The following is a 17,959-nucleotide window of genomic DNA, read 5'->3' as shown; positions in this document are numbered from 1 at the left end:
TTATATTTCTATATATTCATGTTTTCGTTGTACACCATTATACTCCTCAAATTCACAACAATATACCAATTAAGGCAAAACCCTAAATTGCTCTCCCTCTCAATATCATATAAAGTATGTAGGGTCTCCCTCTCAATATCATATTAAAGCAACTTTCGGCAGAGAGTTTTGCTTTAAACGCAGCTGAAAGGAGTATCTGACTTGGGTGCATTCTGCAAAGTCTAATTTGGAACTTAAATGCGGCGCTACCTACAATTAAAAAAACAAATGCGAAAGTTGTTAGTGAAAAGGAAAGAAAGTTCCCTAATTGAATGAAATATGTATGGTTTTACCAATTTATAGGATGAATTCAAATTCTAATTAATTTAGGTTTTTGAGCAAATCTTTTCAAATAAAGGAAATCTTATCCCAAAATTGAAAAAAAATTGGAAATATTTCATGTTTCATCCCAAGTTTAATTAAAAAAAATATTCAAATTATCCAAATTTAAGATTTTATTTTAATTTGGATGGTGATAAACCCCAAATCTACCTCACACTAAAAAATTTTGGCCATATCAAAAATTTGATCTCAAATTCAAATTATAAGTCTAAGCTTTTATCTTAGAACAAATTAAATCGTGGATAAGACTTTAAATTAAAATTTGATCGTATTCCAAAATTTACTCCAAATTTAAATCATTCAAATTTATCTTCAACTCAAATTAAATTGTGGGATTAAATCTCAAATTTTTTTTTTAAAAAAATAGCCATATTCCAATTTTTTCTTATCCCAAATTCAAATACTCAAGTCCAAAATTTAATATTGAAGTCAAATTAAATGGTGGATAAGAGCTCAAATTCACTTTAAATTAAATTTTGGCTATATTCTAAATTTTATCCCAAACCTATGTACTAATTTCACATTTTGATTAATTTGACATGTCAAAATCAAGAACAAATTCCTTGTATTTTGACTTAAACTTTATCTTTTTCGATATTCACCCACCCATTCATGTGCATAAATCTCGAAAATGGACATTTCTTGAATGAGAAATTTTGTACTAATCACAAATTGTCACGTCATTTACCAAATTAATGACAAGATTACAAATAATTGAATTTGGGACTAATTAAAAGTTGACATGTTTCACAAATTAAAATTGAAGACATAAATTGACAAATTCCGATAATGTCACATGTTTTCATTATATTGAATAAAATTAATTTGGTCTAATTTGATATTATAATTTGAATTAAAGTCTAATTAAGCAAAAAAAAAAGCCTAACTTGGCTAAAATGCCAAATTAGGCTAAATTCCAATTGATTGGTCTCGAGACCAGTTCCATGATCCAACCAAGCCCAAGCCCACAAAATCCATCCGAGAACTCTATAAATAAAAAACTTATCTTCATTTGAGGTCAGAAATTTTAGACTCCATAGAATCAAAAAAGAATCCTACAATTAAAAGACTCCAAGTTCAATATTCATTCTCCTAGAAGCTGACCACACTTAAAACTGAAGTCTTTTGGAGATACAATCATTCTTCCAAAACTCCAACTTCAAGGATATCTACACTCCGCTTCCATACGTCAAATATATACATTCAACTGATGATTCGATATCCACTCATTCTGCTTCGATACATCAAATGTACATATTCAACCGATGGAGAATCAGAGGATGAAGCACTAGAATATCGAACTACATCCACATCAAAACTACATCCACATCAAATCTACATCAACACAAGTTTAACTCCACGAAATACATTTTTTTAGAAGCGAACTAAAGGTCGATCAACAAAGGTCAATCATCCAAGAAGATCAACCAACTTAAAGATTATAGTTTATTTTAACGCATCAAAAGGTTATGTATTGGAGATTTTACTCGCTATATTGAAATTAATATAAAAACCAAGTTCAAGTCCACAAAACAAATTTCTCCGGGTGCGAATAGTACTTCCAATAAATCTTTAATATAGTCCTTGCTTTTAACTTTTGTTATCTATTAACATTTTGATTATAAATTTTGAAAACATATTCACATATTGTAATTTCTTGTAAAATTATTATTATTATTTAATAAATTTCAAAATTTTAATTTGAAGGACCTAAGTTAAGATTTATTGAACATATAATAAAATTAGATAATTAAAAATATTCGAACTAAAATTTTAACAAACTTCAAAATAAGAGACCAAAATGGAATTTCAACCTTAAAAAAAAATCTAATTTGACTCTACAGTGAATGATTAAAATAAAGGGAGTTTTTTTTTTATTAATTTATTTTTTTACTTCTTGTGAGAAATTCAAAGGTGAATAATTGAGACATAATAAAAGTATGTTTTATCTCAATGATAATAATAATAACAACAAAAGGTCAGACTGAGGTGAACCAAATCAACTTGATCGCGCTGTTTCTTTATATTTTATTTTAGGATAAAAATACATTTTTAGAGTTTATGATTTATTTGATCTTTTAAAGTCTCAAAAGAGATATTTTAGTCATCCATGTTTGAGAAATAATGTTAAAAGGTCATGTATTCATCTCGCGATTAGTTGACCTAACATGAAAAATAATGTGGCAATTAAGTGACTATAGTGACAAGGAAATTTTAAATGAGTTAGACAAAATATATTGTTTTATATTAGTATTTTAGTATAGGGGTTTTCCACCTACTCCATCTCTTTTCATCCCTTCCACCTTCCTCAACCTCTCGTAAGCATCCTCCGATGGCCGGTAAGCATCAACTTCCAAAATCTTCTTTCACTTTAATCTTTAATCTTTAATGGCAATCCTTCGATTTTAATTTCGTCAAATTCTTCATCTTCTCTCTTATTTTTTATTTTGAGAAAGCTCTCATGCTTTAGTCGTTTTTAGTTGTTGCTTTCCCAACAGTGCCATTATCGTTCTATGTACCGCCGTTTCAGAGTCTAAAAACTAGTAATCCGATCAATCCGGATTACCCAACCCAAACCATAAAGGTTGGGTTAGATTTTTTTTTTTTTTTTTTTAAGTTAGATTGAGTTGAAATTTTTAAAAATATAAAAATCAGGTCGGGTTTGATTGAACTCAACTTCGTGTCATTCGTGTCTTTTGTCTCGTGAACTCGACTTCATGTCATTTCTGTCTTGTATGATTTGGATTACCCAACCCAAACCATAAAAGTTACTTCGAGACGAACTTCACGAAAAAGACCTTTTAAACCTATTATTGAAAACTTAAGGACTAAAATGACTAATTTGAAACTTCAGGAACCAAATGCACCTATTACAAAAATCTTAGAGACTAAAAAGATATTTTTATCTTCCTTTTATTATTAAATGCATGAAATATGAATTGATGAAACAAACATAAAATAATAAAATAAATAATGATCTATTAGAATAATAGATGTCTCACATTCTCTATATATAGTCTCATGCATTTGTTTTTTGACTTGCTAGAAAGTAAAAAATGATTATTTTTCTTTCGTGGCAATATAATTATTCATGGTATATCTCATTTTTTTTTCACATTTATTTATTTTAATTTTGTAAATGTTGCTATCATTGTATCTGCTAAGTCACGTAATGAACAACGTAATTATGATTTTTTTCAATTGAACTGAAAGTGTCTCTGAATCTTATGATATTATATTTATACATAGTTTCACGCATTTGTATTTTAACTAACTGCAAAATAATAAAAAATAATTATTTTGACATTATGTTTATTATTATGTGCTTTTTTTCACATTTATTTTATCTTTAATAAGAAAAAAGTGGGATCAAATGTGTCTCTTGATTAAAGTTAAATTAATATTCACGATATCGGTTGAAAATTAATGATTGTTTTATTTAAAAATTAGTCATTGTTTTTTAAAACTTAAAACAATAAAATAAGAAATAAAATAAAATAGATGTCAAATAAAATTTTAGAATTAAAAAAAATGATATTTTAAAATTTTAAACTTAAATAATATATATGTTAATTATTAATCATATACGTAACTTATAAATTTTATTATAAATTTCTTTTAAATGAGACTAAACTACATGCAACACATAATAAAATCTAGTTTATATAAAACTACAAGATTTATGTACGTGTTTCTTCTAGTACTTTCAAAATGTCTATGTTGATCACCATACTTCTAAAAGTGACGAATTAAGATTAAAGTATAAAGATAAAGATGAAAGTATTTAAAATATAAAAATTAAAATAAACCAAAATAAAAAATACATACCAAAATGGACATTTTCAAAAGCCCAATCTCCGTTCTCACGCCAAATAACCGTATTATGGTTTCTTGTATGGCGCGCATCTTATCAAGGGACAAAAAAAAAAGTAAAAACTGAAGAAAAATAAAGAAAAAAGAATAAAAACTCTTTTATTATCATATTTTCATCCTCCACTCCCCATCTCTCTGTATTCCTAAAATTTTTCTAGCCACCCAGGAAATGGCAGAGCCGTTATCGGAGTCGTCATCATGGGCGGAGCTGACTCACGAGTGCCTAACCAACATCCTTTCTCGGCTAACCATCGAGCAGCGGTGGCGCGGCCCCATGCTCGTTTGCAAGCTCTGGCACCGCGCCGCCACCGACCCTTCTCTCTTCTCTCACTTCGATCTCGAACCCAGGTTCGAGTCGACCCCCACCGAGTCTCCGGCCTGGTGGTCGCCGGAGTTCGAGACCAAAATCGACTCCATGCTCCGATCTGCCGTCCATTGGAGCCTTGGATCTCTTTCCCTTATTCGGATCAGACACTGCTCCGATTCATCTCTCGATTTCGTCGCTCAAGGGTAATTAAATTTACTTTTTTTCTTTTCCTTTTTCCTTTTAAATTAGATTAGATTTATTTATCTTACTTGTTGGGAAAAAAAATGGAGCTTTATTGTTTGATTAGGGTAAAGGATCTCATTTTTCCCATATTTTCTATTTAGCAATTACTTTGCTTGTGAATTTTCTGATTAAATTAATTAAGTTCTATCACTTGATCTTTGCATCTGTTTTCACTAATCAATGTGCAGTTTTTTAGAATAAAAATTGTTGGATTCCTCATTCAAGATGGGGTTTTGGGATGGGATGGGATGAATGTGGAAATTCTAATTGGCTAGGTATGTACCATATAGAAAGGATTTCTTGTTTTGGAAACATCGTTTTCTTTATTCTGTTGGGTAATTCTTTTCTTGTTAATTGGATATGGAGAAGTATAGTTATTGGTTGTTTTAATGAACAACTTTTGGGTTTTATGTTCACATAAGTGATATTCTTTATAAAAATTTGGCTATTAAAATTTTAAGGTTTATAGTTTTGAGATAGTTAGAATTACTCCTATGATTTTAGAAGTTAGAACTTAATTCTCTTGGTTTAATAAAACCTCATAAATATCCCCTACATAACTAAATTCTAAGTATAAACCATAGAGACTAAATTCTAAGTTTCTCCAAACCCTAAAGACTAAATTTGCAATTTAACAAAATTGCAATGGGTTGATCCACTATGGACTATTCCAGTTGCAAAAAGAGCAATTTCTAAGAGTATGTATGGATCGACTTTTTAAGTGCTTAAAATATGTTTTTTAAGAGGAAAATAATATATTTTTAAGTATTTAAGTCGATTCATACAAATTCTAAATCTAAATAGTTAATTAGGTCACGAGTTTGGGCTTTGAAACAACAGTGCCTATAGAATCCAGCATTGAGATTAGCTGAGATACGTAAGCTGACATGGACACTAGGGATTATCAAAAAGGGGAAAAAGAAAATCAAATTATTGGTTGGCTAAGATTGACGGTATTCAACTTATTCACATTTTAGGTGTCCAAATCTTGAGGTTCTTTCCATCAAGAGCTGTGCCAACGTTACTGATAGATCAATGGCTAAGATTGCTCTTGGTTGCCAAAAGCTCCGGGAAGTAGATATCAGCTACTGTCACGAAATCTCGAACATATCATTGGCGTTAATTGGCAAGCATTGTCCAAATATCAAGACTATAAAACGAAACTTTTTCAACAATCTAGATCCTTCCCAACACAAAGGAATTGTCCCTGACAATTATCTAAATTCATGCCCTCAAGATGTGGATTCAGAAGCTGCAGCTATTGCAAAATTCATGCCCAACTTAGAGCACCTTGAACTTGGTTTCTCTAAACTATCTGCTAAAGCTCTAAGTTTGATCTGTGAAGGGTGTCCTAAACTCAAGTTCTTGGATCTGTTTGGGTGTGTGAACTTGACAAGCCGTGATATAGCGAATGCTACATCAAGTATGGAAAATTTGGAGATTAGGAAACCCAATTTCTATATTCCGAGGTCGGTCTTTCACACGGAGAGGTATGGCCATTGGAGGTTGTATGATGAGAGATTCCAAACTGATATTTTCCGAATTTGATGGAGGACAGTCAAATGCAGGGTTGATGCTCTCCGAATGCTATATGTATCACTGCACTTAAAAACCAAGATTAGTGTTGTTTTCCTAAGTTGTACAGTTCTTAATTGTTCTGTTTCATGATAGTTACAATCCTGTATTTTCTTTTGAACTTGTATGGTGGATTGATGTGGCACAAGATTTGTATAACTTTTAGTTCACAGCATATAGGGTTTCAGGTTTAACCTTGTACATCTGTTCATGTTATTGTTTCCAAGCTTATTGAACCATTTTTCTATATTCCTCTGAAACTCTTATTTTTCTCCATCAATATCACTAGTCTAAACATCTTTGATTTAAAGCTTTGGTTTGGATGCATTTGAACTTTTTATACCTACCGGGGGGCTGGATAGTTGAAGTTTGGGTGTATGAATTTTTTTAGGTTGAACTATAACTTTCAGATTTGTGTCCACTTGGTCCATGAATTTTTAAAAATATGTAATAAGTTCATAAATTTTCGATTTTGTTAGTTTATCTAATAGATTATAAAGTTAAATTTTTATGTCTAACAAAATACAAAAGTTTCAATCGTATATCAAGTGGATCTATGAATTATAAGTACTTCAAAATGTTAGGAACATGTGTAATTTTGAAAGTTAAAAAGACCAAATAGATACAAACTTCAAAGTTTAATGACTTATTTGTACTTTAACTTGTATTTTATTATGTTTATATTTAATCAAATGGTTTTGGTTATACGACGGTTGATTGTTCATTTGAACCCCAACTCCAACAATTATTGTTATGTTTATATTCAATGTGAACTAACATGCACCTCATCCATTTTCATGTGTCAACTATATTTATTGCACCAAAAATAAAAAATAAAAAATAAAATAAAATAAAAATAAAAAACTTGTAGAATAATAATCCTAAATATCAAGTAGTCACCATTCTCTTTAAGCTCTTTATTTTTTTCACCGCCAACCCATGGTAGTTACCTCCCAAGGCTATAAAGATCATGTAACAGGTGGGACTTGGATGAACTTCTATTTAGCAGTGGCAATGTTCTTAGTCAAATGAATGAATAAACAGTGAAAGTTTGAATATAGTGGAGGTGTTTTATCCCAAAATTTTCAGTTGTCAATGTTGAGTAATGGGTAATCCTCACTTTCTTTTTTTTTTTTTTTTTTTATTGTATATGCACGGACTTAACGAAAAAGTTACAGGAGAACAGCTTTACAAACCTGGATTGGCTAGCTTTAAATCAATTAATTAGGTCGTCTACAATGTCTGGCTTGAGCTCCCTGAGTCTCCGAATATTGCTTATTTGATTAGCCAACTCATTGGTGACACGGTCCATGTATAGTACGTAAAGCCCATTTCTGCTTTCCAAGAGTTCTAAAGCTTTTTTTGCGTGTAGAATGGATATCATCCACTCTTCAAAGAGCACTGCAATTTGGTAATTGTCATTTCCAGATTCGACTACAAGACTAGGCAAAAATAAAAATTAAAAAACTAATTTAAAAAAAATAAATAATAAATAATAATAATAATAAAATCTGCGATACTTAAACCAAAAACATATTTCCTACAAATAATTTTGAAGTATTGAAGAATAGAAAGACAACTATGGCAATAAGAATGCTTACGCCTGTCGAAGTTTTCATCCTTTGACCACATCTGCAAGTAGTCCGATGTCATAAACTCAATAAGTTGAATCCTGTTTACCATTTAAATGCTCCAAGTCATGGTGTGATCAGGGCAGTCTATTCAATAACAAATCTATTAGAGGTTTGGCAATCAAATTGGTTCTATGGATGGAACCTCCCGGTGATATTGAACGCATTTTCTTAACATGAAACAAACAAATACTTTTAAGGTGGTTCTCATTAAATTCAATACGTTAGTATTATTATTTTTTAGATTGAAGTTCCGTTCTTTTAGGTTGTTGAAGCTTTTTGTGGGATTGGTCTTTTGTATGACCTTGTTCATTCTTTCACTTTCCTCAACTAAAGCTGGATTTCTTATATAAAATGAAGTTACATAACTTGTGATAATGAAGTTCAGCTAACAATTGGTACTAAATTTTATGTTTGCTAACTTCGTGGGGTATACAAACGAAAACTATTAAAATTTACTTTTTGATAGTTACATTTCCCTACTTCTAAGTTATCCTCGAACTATAAATGAAGAACATGACTTTGCCATCGGAAAACAGGACAATTAAGCTGAATATGAACTATATACAAGGGCCCAATAGCAGAAAAAAATTTAGAAAAATTTGTCAGAGTACTTACATTATGAACAAGCATTCATGTAAGCTGGGATAATTGTCATCGAACGGATCCATGAAGAGCAAACTCTCTCCCGCTGCAGAAATTCTTTGAGACACATAAACTATTGCACGTTGACCGATGTATGTCTCGCGTCCAAGTTCACGGATTAACTGCTGCGTATAAAATCGGATATCGGAGACAGAGTCTCCTAGTTCTGAATTGAGAGCAAGTGAAAGCAAGAAAGTATTAAAAGAGAAGGATGAATTTACCAAATGGCACTATTATTGAGAAAAAGAATGCAAAGCAAATTCATGTTCGCGTCAATGACACAATCTGAATAGTGAATACATTATGAAGCGATCCTACGTTGTAGTGACAATGTGATGTAACAGAGAAGTAAACGAATTTACCATCTTTCACAGGAGAACCCATCTTTCTGACTAAACGCATTATCAAGCTGCTAATAATTCCTTCAATAAGCTCCATGTTCCTTCCCTTTGGTAGAAGATCCTTCAATGAAGCTTCAGGAAAACAATAACATTTAATTCAAGTGTCATACAATACCCAAGAACTCACAACTAATACATTAGAATATAGTGTATTGCTAGAGTGAATCATGTATTTGAGCTGTAAATATGATTTTCTAATTAACCACGGCATCCACTACTTGCTTTGATTCATAAATCCATCAAATCCTAAAAATTGCGTCAAAATATATAACTAATTAACTAAAAGACCAAACAATGATATGGCAATCAAATGAATCATCATCTAGCTAATCTGAATATAGGAAATTAGCATACATTCCTTCAAAATTAAAGGTTCACATCTTCATATTTCACATTTGTTGTACTAAGAAATATATATATAAATCATCACCTAGAATGAAATCAACGGCTTGATGAGCCCAATTTTTAAAGTTGGCCTCCCCGACCTGTATAGAATAGCATAAATAAATAAAACCAAGAAAATGATGCATTGTGCAGAATAAATCTAGAAACAAACAATTTTATGAGCGTATACGAGTAACGAGGACAGAAGCTCTAATTGTTGTTTAACGTGGAAAAACCAGAATAACAAAATTAAATCCAGAAATGCTACTCTCATACTGGAGAATAAGTGTCGCAAAGCTCTACAAGAAAATCAACTGAAGCTTGGAGACGCTCAACTTCATCATCTTCATTGAAGTCTGAAATTCAAATAGAAAAGAACAAAATAAAAAGTTGAGCGAAAGAGACAGACACTCATGCATGATCCTAAAGTAACTAAAATCCCATAATATATGTTAAACAGAAGAATTTTTTAGGTTAAACGCCGTTTTGATCCTAAGCTTTCATGAAAGTAAGAATTACTTTTGAAATACGCTTTGATGTTAATAAAATCGATTACTGAAGTCATCGCTGAAAATGGCATTTAACAAATCATGTTTTAAAGGAACAATGCCTCTATCAAGCCATAACTTACCTAAAAGTCGCTTCCGATGGACTGCGTTGTCTGCCTTTCTCCCCCGTTCCCTATAACGCACTATTTCGGCAATTTTTGAAACAATATCAAAATATTGAATTGAAAAAAAAAAAAAAAAAAAGGCAAATGAGAACGAAAAAGGAGAGGAAATTACCTTGTCTGAGAAATCTCCGGCGTAAAACGTCATTAAACCTGTTATCAGTACCATCTTCGAGCCGCTTAGGGTTCAATTTCCCCATATTATCAAAGAAAAAGCACTTGCAAGTAGCGTTTTGGGAAAGCAAATCATCATGCGATGCATCTACAGCTAAATCATCATAAACGAACCTAATAAGTTCCGAAGACAGAAGTAAGGAAGACGAGGAGATTAGTACACACAGACGTACCTTCAGCTTGCTTCAGAACTTCTCTAAGCCTAATGAGCTCTTGCTTCCGCTCCTTAGCCTAAAACTTCCACTGATCTTCAGTTAGACCACGCCAATAGAGAACGAAAACAAAAATAAACAAGATAAAGCATATACAGAGACCTTTCGCTTCCATCGGAGAGCGTCGGAATCGGAAGAAGGAGGACTGGAAACGGTAGGAGGATTCTGGCGCTGCTGATTCTGAATGGCCTTGGAGCGGAGAAGAGAAATGGCTACGGCGAGTTTGAGTGACTGATCATCGATTCCTCCGCTTGCCGCCGGAATTTGGCTCCGGCCATTAGCGACTGACATTCCCGGGAGAAAATAACCGAAATGGAGCGCGCAAATATCTTTTAACTTCCAAGTTGAAAAATGAAATTTGATCGGTTTTTCAAAATAAGGTTTTTGCTGGTGTCATCCATTCTTTTATTAGATTTCTTTTTTCGCTCCCATTCTAATTCTAGTTCTAGCTTACTTTTGTCTTTTATTCTAGTTTACTTTCTAGTTTTTACTTTAGTTCTGGCTCATTTTTTAGTTATTCTCAGATTTGTGATCACTTTCTCATTTTTACCTTTTGTACTTGTTCGATTGGAGTCTGGAAAAACTATGTTCGATGCCAGCAATCGTCGCACATTGTTGTTGCCATCGTCAAGGAAAAATACAGAAAAACGAATGTTGTCGGTGACAGATATAAAATATAGAGAATGGATCTAGAGAAAGAAGACAATAGAAAAAAGAGCAGGAGAAAGGAAGAAAAGTTTGAAAAGGGTTATAAAATCTTATTTTGAAAACTAAGGCCAAATAACATTTTCTCCCAATTTGTGAAGCCAATGTATCGAATAATCTTCCCAAGTTTGATGGTACTTGAAAAAAAATTCTTATGTAAGTTTGTTATGAGCTGACTTGGGCTAATCTGACGTTGGACTGAAGCCCATAAAGCCCATCAGGCTCACATGTTCATAAAGAAAAAAAAACAGCTTTGAGGGTTAGGTAACGAGCCAAATTGTGAGCCGATTACACAAAGGAATAAAGAGACCCCCCTATGCAATCTCAAAAGTATTTAAGAAGATTGTACTATAAAATTTAGGCACATTTGAATAAAATTCAGGGAGCATAACAAAAGATAATTTTTTAGCTCACACTTCATTCTATATAAATGTTTGAAATACTTTACTTTGTACATACAAAATTATTCTATTAGTAACAAATATGTTTTTATACTACAATCATTTTAAAGTCATTTTTCAATGATAATGTCTCTAAAAAAGTAGAATGCCTAGTTGGAAAAATTTTGTTCATTTTTTTTCCTTTTTGACATATGTGAGTGTTTAAGCCCAGTACACACATTATTTGTCTGTGACAACTACCTCACCCTTCTACATTTGACTACTAATAAAACTAGGATATTAATTTTTAAGTTAGTAGGTACCATAACTTGAATCTATTCTCTCTAAGTCATTTATTATTTCTATTTTCTTGGCCTTTAATAATCACTCGACCAACCTATGATACAGTAAGTCCAAATCGATTCACCATCCACCGAGGCACTAAAAACTATGCTTATGCTTATATGAATTGATGTTTTCAAAAGAATTAGTAACACATCTGATTTCTAAACATTCCACTAAAAAAATAGGATGGACTCTTGTGCATAAGATTAAACAAAATATTATACATTTAATCTCTCAGATTTCTCTATGGTAGAAGATTTAGATTGTTGCGACTAACCCTTTCTATTTTTGGCTAAAGCTCGACGCTTCCTGAGCTTAAACACCAGCAGACACTTCATTAACTGCAGGTTTATCTTTTTTCTTGGGGGGTTGTTCTTGAGCCTTCTGTAGAACAGCCTTGTTAGGAACTAGAACAATAAATATATTCCTGTCTCTGAAGTTTTTGGCCTCTTCAGTTGCAAGCTGTCAATGGGTAAGAGAGATTAATAAACAGAAGTTATATTGAGTTTGTTTCAAGTATTAACCAGAAGCACAAATATGGCATCAGATTTACATTCAGCAAATAAAAAGAAGAGATTAGCAAGACCCAAAAGGGAAAAAAAGAAAAACATGACAAAACAAGCAACAGGATCAAAATGTTCTAGGTACCAAGCATTCTTCAAAAATAGTTCTATTAAACAACCATAGCTTGGCCTAATGTGACAAGTCAAATACGTTCGAACTTTCAGCTTGGGTTCGCCGAGAAGTTGGAGTTCCATGCCAGAGGAATTCATTTCCCCCCTCCCCCAGTGAAAGGGGCGCCATGCCGTGTGCATGTCTTTGTGTGAAATCTTTGGGAGAAAGAAATAAAAAGCTTCTCCTCTCGTGTATAAAGATTTTTAATTATTCATTAGGCCTTATCTTCCTTGACTGGAGCTCCTTACATTACTTGGGCTCTCCTTGGTTTACTGATTTCTCTCATGTATTTCTTTAATTTATCTCAATCAAAGCCTGGTTAAAATGAATTAATAAAAATAAAAGAATAAAGTAATAGTATTTAGAAAAATAGGTGGTCTAAACCCCATTTTAGCCACCTATCCACAAAACGAAAATTTCATGAATTGCCTATTTTGGATATTGTAGGTTAGGCAGAGTGTCTCCTAAGATTAGGTGGGGGAAGCCAAAGCAGCCTGGAAACTCACAGGCCATAATTATTAAGAAAGAGGTTAAATTAAATAGGTTTAGAAGTTGTTCTTCCTGAAGGTACTAATCGTTTTTCATGGGGTAATGAATCAGACAAAAATCGTTCAACCGAGCGCCTAAAGTTACACTTTCAATTTTCACTTGAAACAATATGGAGCATCTTGTTGAGTAACAAGACCACAATGATGGAAAATCATGTTTTTCGTATTGCCATGATGAACAGATATTGAAGGTGGCACTAAATTGATAGCATGAATACCTCCCCAATTTCTTCCTGGAAACGTCTGATGAGCTCAATTGCTATGTTTCTGAACTCATTTTCACGACCTTTCAGGTTCACTATAACTTTAACCTACAATATTTCCAAAGTGACTCAGACAAAACTATAACAATATATCTGGATGCATGAACAGAAGATAGAAAATATAGAAGATTTGAGAAGAAACCTTGTCTCCATCTTTCAAAAACTTTTGTGCAGCTCTCAAACGGACAGAGTAATCATGTTGGTCAATGTTATAACTGTGCAAATAATAATATAGCAACCAGAAGGTTGGGATTGAGAAAAGGAACATGTGCAGAGTTGTTTCTGAAATAGCCGAAAAAGAAAGGAACAAAAGCCTCTCGTGTCTCTTTGCTTCGCAGATTGATTATTAATCTTAGAAGTCACAAGTTCAAGTGGCTTTAGGTTGAGAAGAAGAATAAAAGAAAGGAAACCTCCAAAGAGAAAAGCAATGAAGGAATGTGTTACCCCATTTTAAGCTCTTTCAAATCCATGCGAGTTGCTAACATTCAAAACCACACTCTGTCAGTATCTTTCCTCAAATCTGAAATATTTGTGAACCAAATAAAATATGCAAACACTATTAAGAAAGAGATTCACCAGCACTTTTCTTCTGTTGTCCTCTTTTCTTCTTTTGCAGTTCATACCTATATTTACTGAGAAACAAAGACGGAAAAAGGAAAATCTCAACATAAAAGTAACAAAAATATAATAAGGAAAATCAAACGTGGCCTTTTAATTTTCCCAGTGAAATATAACAATCATCCTATTTTTCATTATTTCTCCATTTTACTGTACCATATTTCCATCTATTGAATTTTCATATATTACTTTCTAGGAAACATTTAAATAAGTAGAGTATTAATTAAAAATTAAACCACCACAACATGTTTATCATAAGAACTTGTATAATCATTAAAGTTAACCACATTGGCATTGGACTTGAGCAAATACAACCTTTTCCACAAGCATAGAAGGAGTAGGGGGAACAGAGAAAGAAAGTGGCATACTTGTAATCCATTATTCTGACAACTGGAGGATCTGCATCAGGGGATAATACAACCTGAATGGAATGGATAATTAGCTAAATCCTACACAAAGCAACAAAAATATCTGGATTCCAGAAAAATATTAGCCCACGACCTTCTTTATCCAAGTTGAGAAGTACAACTAAATTGTTGATTGCTGAAAAAAGTATTTTGTTATGAACTGAAAGGTCGACTGAAGTTTTTAATCGTAATCCAGCATTTATCCAAGTCTTGTGTTGACAAGTAGAATTTTCTTTGCCAGTTTACGCCATATGGAAGTTAATTACAACTTTTGTTACGGCAGTATGTTTGCTTGTTTTTGTTACAGGCAAAATTTGAGCAACATGTTGTGTAATATGTGCTGCTCTTGGTTAAGCATTCTCTCTTGTAGATTCTGCTTGAGATTTTTTCCTTATTGATTGCAGTTTTTCATGTGGATTCACTGATTTGTTTACTTATTCTTGCAGAGAATATTTTCTTTCCTTCAAGGCCTTTTCAAGGATGTTCCAATGAGCTATGTTGTTCTCATTTGTTTCTGTTTAGCGTTGACTCTTTTGTTTAAAAGAAAGTGTGTGCTCTGATAGTTTTAAATTTAGAGGTTGTCTATGCCTAAACTTTTAGTACTATTATTGAACTTTATATATTTTGCTATTGAGGATGTTACCAGCAGTCGATCAAACTAGGCTGGATTATTGTGAGTGTAGCAAATCACTTAGGGAGTAAGTGAGAACTCGTGATAAGTATTTCAATGTTTTATTGAGGGAATCTCATTTGAAGCTTGAAAGGAGTTTGTGTGTTGAAGTGAAGGGAGCTCAAACTTTGGAGGAGCCTAAGGTGAAATTGAAGAGGCTCTACATGAGGTGCTGAAAAGAGAGTCTACCAGTTAAGTCATTCATGTGATTGCTTAACTCTTTATCTAGTGAAATTTCTTTCTACCGAGCATACAACCCTCAGAAATAGGTGACATTGTACCGAACTAGGTAACCAATCTTTGTGTCTCTCTAACTCTACATTTATTATTTGTTATTATGTTAGTTGATTTGACTGTTATCTTATGTTGTTACAATATCGTGCTTGACCTCTGTGTATTCTGTGCGAGATCCTCTTTAAAATTTCAATTTTATATCGGAGCAGACAGTAAATTTGGTCTAATACACAACTGTGAAATGACAACAATTCCCATTCGGCGATTTTTCCAGTTATGGATGAAATGTTACTTATAAGTTTTAACTATCATTTTTCGATAATTATTATAAGCTTTTAATTTCAAGCTCTGTTTAATATAGAGAACAGTTTACTGAAGTTAAAAACCAAAACCCAAGTGGCATCAAATCCGCAAAAAGTGAAAAAAAAATATATATATATATATATATAGAGAGAGAGAGAGAGAGAGAGATTTAAAACTAACATCAACTCATCAAGCTTAAGCTATAAAAGCACATTCTAGATTTCATTGTTTCAAAAGAAATATGAACTATACAATTTTCCTTCACAAGACCATTAAAGTTTGGAGTAAGGTTCTTTGGAATTCATAGAAAAACAATAATTTTAACAACATAAGGCACAAGAAGACATACCAAATCAAGTTCAGCGTCTTCAGCCATTTGAATGGCCTGGGCCTTCGACACAATTCCAACCTATTCATTACAAGAAGAGCTTTTCAAACTTCCACGCCTACATACAAGCATTGCATTGTAGCAAAAGGAAACCAAAAAAGAAAACAGACAAAAAATTTGGTTTCCCCAAGCATAAACCATCCAGACAGAACAAAACACCTACCATGTTCTGTTGAGCATCGATAAGTCTCACATTATTCGACCTATACAAATCAATCACAAAAACAAAATCAAACAAATAAGAACTCCAAATCAAAAACAAAATTCATTCATCATACACGTAAAGCTTGCAAGTATAAGGCACAAACCTGATGGCGGAAACATCGAGACCAAATTCATCGTCAGAGCGCTTAGAATCAGCCGGTCCTGAAGATCGAGGAGCGCCGCCATATCGAGAAAATACAGATGTACGAATTGGAGAGGAGACGGGAAAGGAGACGACGAGACGGAGAGAGTTGGATTTGCGAAGGCGGAATTTGAAGGCATTAGCTTTAGAGGAGGAGAGGGGTAGAGGGCGAATTGAGGTTCGGAAGGGAGTAGCGGAGGAGGAGGAAGTTGCGGCGGCGGCGGAGGTGGTGGTGGCGGTGGTGGATTGAGATAAGAGAGGTTTGAAAGGGAATCTGCCGGAGAGCCCAGCCATAGCTTTGAGCTGTGGAAGGGCGCAGTGGAGGATGGGAGTTTGCCGATTTTTCTTTTTTTCTTTAAGAAAATGGAAAAGAAAAATAAAAAATCTTATCCACAATAGTTAAGTTTAGAATGGACTCAACTATTACCTTTTTTTAATTGGTAGTTCCCCTTTACTGCTTTTATTTTAGTTTTCTTTTAATTATTAAGTTAAATTTGACTTTAATTTAGTTTTTTAGGAGACGTTTGGGACAAAGAATGAGTTATTATAGTCATAGATAATTGGGTTATAATAATTTAGGTTTGGAATGTAAATTATTTTAGTTTTGGTTATAATAATATGTGTTTGATGTATAAATTATTTTAGTTAGAAAAAGAAATAGTACACACTATAGCAAAAAAAAATGATGAATGTTGAATAATAAAAACGATAGGAAATAGTCACTACAAGAAAAATAGTTTTTAGTGACGAGTAAAACACGTTGGTAAAAACAAAAAACGTCGCTAAAAGTATTAGCAACGCATAGAGGTGTGTTGCTGTAAATGTCATGGTAGTCGCATAGTCGAAAGTTTTAATAACATACTCACTACACTGCTAAAACGTGACTTTTACTGATGCTAACGCATTACTAAAAGTGTACTTTTAGCAACATATGTTTTTTCGCTATTTGTGTTATAAGTGACATTGAAAATTCATCTCTATAAAAGTTAAGTTTTAGCAACAAGATTATTACTAAATGTAGATTAATGATCGTTGCAAGTATCTTTTGCAACATATGTAAATGTCGGTAAAAGATTTCATTAATTAAAAATTAATATTTAATTTAATATATAAAGTTGTTATCACTAGTATAAAACTAGGCTATAATGTCAGTCGAAAACCAACATTACAAGGGTACCGATCGACATCGAAGAAGGTTGACTAACAAGTAGTCATATTGATATAATAAAAGTAGTAAGATATTTGTATACACAACTTTCACTAAACATAACAATAACCAATTCACTTCAACAAAATTAATATAACTATTCGTTCCTCAAGTTATATTCCAACTTACAAAGATAAACAAAATTGGTGATTATAATAAGTACAAGACTCTAAAATCTTAAAATTACTTGTTGACCCTAAATAACTGTCTTTTTTAGCTTAAATACTTCATGAAGTCTCATCGTCAATTTCACCACACCTAGCTTTTCTCTAATGAAATCATTGGCATCACCACACCCAACTTGAACTCAAGCAAGCAACCTGAATCTTTGATTCTTTAGCCTCTTGGTAACTTACTTCATAGCTAGAATATTT

The 17,959-nt window shown here is 32.7% G+C and overlaps 3 protein-coding genes across 7 annotated transcripts; 1 reads left to right on the top strand and 2 right to left on the bottom strand.

The window, feature by feature from the left end:
* Positions 1-28: 28 nt before the first annotated feature.
* Positions 29-11,235, bottom strand: LOC120080020 (protein MULTIPOLAR SPINDLE 1). Of its 5 annotated transcripts, none has more exons than XM_039034546.1 (11): positions 10,599-11,228; positions 10,458-10,515; positions 10,226-10,378; positions 10,072-10,131; positions 9,717-9,796; positions 9,487-9,541; positions 9,018-9,128; positions 8,629-8,821; positions 7,981-8,051; positions 7,576-7,780; positions 29-249 (listed from the first exon to the last, which is right to left on the bottom strand). In XM_039034546.1, exons 1-10 carry the CDS (start codon positions 10,785-10,787, stop codon positions 7,596-7,598), a joined length of 1,155 nt encoding a protein of 384 aa, XP_038890474.1. In that variant the 5' UTR covers positions 10,788-11,228; the 3' UTR covers positions 29-249; positions 7,576-7,595. The 5 variants fall into 5 exon arrangements, with proteins under 5 accessions (XP_038890474.1, XP_038890476.1, XP_038890475.1 ...); XM_039034548.1 differs by lacking the exon at positions 29-249 and adding an exon at positions 1,246-1,682 and having other exon boundaries at positions 10,599-11,229; XM_039034547.1 differs by lacking the exon at positions 29-249 and adding an exon at positions 1,246-1,612 and having other exon boundaries at positions 10,599-11,229.
* On the top strand, positions 4,078-6,689 carry LOC120080022 (F-box protein SKIP1). The gene is made up of 2 exons (XM_039034551.1): positions 4,078-4,764; positions 5,782-6,689. Exons 1-2 carry the CDS (start codon positions 4,424-4,426, stop codon positions 6,350-6,352), a joined length of 912 nt encoding a protein of 303 aa, XP_038890479.1. The 5' UTR covers positions 4,078-4,423; the 3' UTR covers positions 6,353-6,689.
* Positions 11,236-12,018: 783 nt separating the features above from the next.
* On the bottom strand, positions 12,019-16,745 carry LOC120080548 (translation initiation factor IF3-4, chloroplastic). The gene is made up of 9 exons (XM_039035243.1): positions 16,341-16,745; positions 16,196-16,235; positions 15,994-16,053; positions 14,399-14,451; positions 13,989-14,044; positions 13,857-13,890; positions 13,555-13,627; positions 13,368-13,460; positions 12,019-12,388 (listed from the first exon to the last, which is right to left on the bottom strand). Exons 1-9 carry the CDS (start codon positions 16,670-16,672, stop codon positions 12,242-12,244), a joined length of 888 nt encoding a protein of 295 aa, XP_038891171.1. The 5' UTR covers positions 16,673-16,745; the 3' UTR covers positions 12,019-12,241.
* Between the last annotated feature and the right edge of the window lie 1,214 nt (positions 16,746-17,959).

This window comes from Benincasa hispida, chromosome 6 (genome assembly GCF_009727055.1).
Source record: "Benincasa hispida cultivar B227 chromosome 6, ASM972705v1, whole genome shotgun sequence".
In the NCBI taxonomy this organism is placed as follows: Eukaryota; Viridiplantae; Streptophyta; class Magnoliopsida; order Cucurbitales; family Cucurbitaceae; genus Benincasa; species Benincasa hispida.
Note: the sequence above shows the minus strand (reverse complement) of the source record. Positions and strands in the feature narration are given on the sequence as shown.

Excerpts from the sequence above, each read along its gene's own strand:
- LOC120080548 (XM_039035243.1), bottom strand. The coding sequence starts at position 16,672 with ATGGCTGGGCTCTCCGGCAGATTCCCTTTCAAACCTCTCTTATCTCAA. Across the intron at positions 14,452-15,993 it reads AAGACGCTGAACTTGATTTG|GTTGTATTATCCCCTGATGC; the intron begins GTATGTCTTCTT and ends CATTCCATTCAG. Across the intron at positions 13,461-13,554 it reads TTTTGAAAGATGGAGACAAG|GTTAAAGTTATAGTGAACCT; the intron begins GTTTCTTCTCAA and ends GAAATATTGTAG.
- LOC120080020 (XM_039034548.1), bottom strand. The coding sequence starts at position 10,787 with ATGTCAGTCGCTAATGGCCGGAGCCAAATTCCGGCGGCAAGCGGAGGA. Across the intron at positions 10,516-10,598 it reads CTCTCCGATGGAAGCGAAAG|GCTAAGGAGCGGAAGCAAGA; the intron begins GTCTCTGTATAT and ends TGGAAGTTTTAG. Across the intron at positions 9,542-9,716 it reads TTTGCGACACTTATTCTCCA|GTCGGGGAGGCCAACTTTAA; the intron begins GTATGAGAGTAG and ends TATTCTATACAG.
- LOC120080022 (XM_039034551.1), top strand. The coding sequence starts at position 4,424 with ATGGCAGAGCCGTTATCGGAGTCGTCATCATGGGCGGAGCTGACTCAC. Across the intron at positions 4,765-5,781 it reads CTCGATTTCGTCGCTCAAGG|GTGTCCAAATCTTGAGGTTC; the intron begins GTAATTAAATTT and ends TTCACATTTTAG.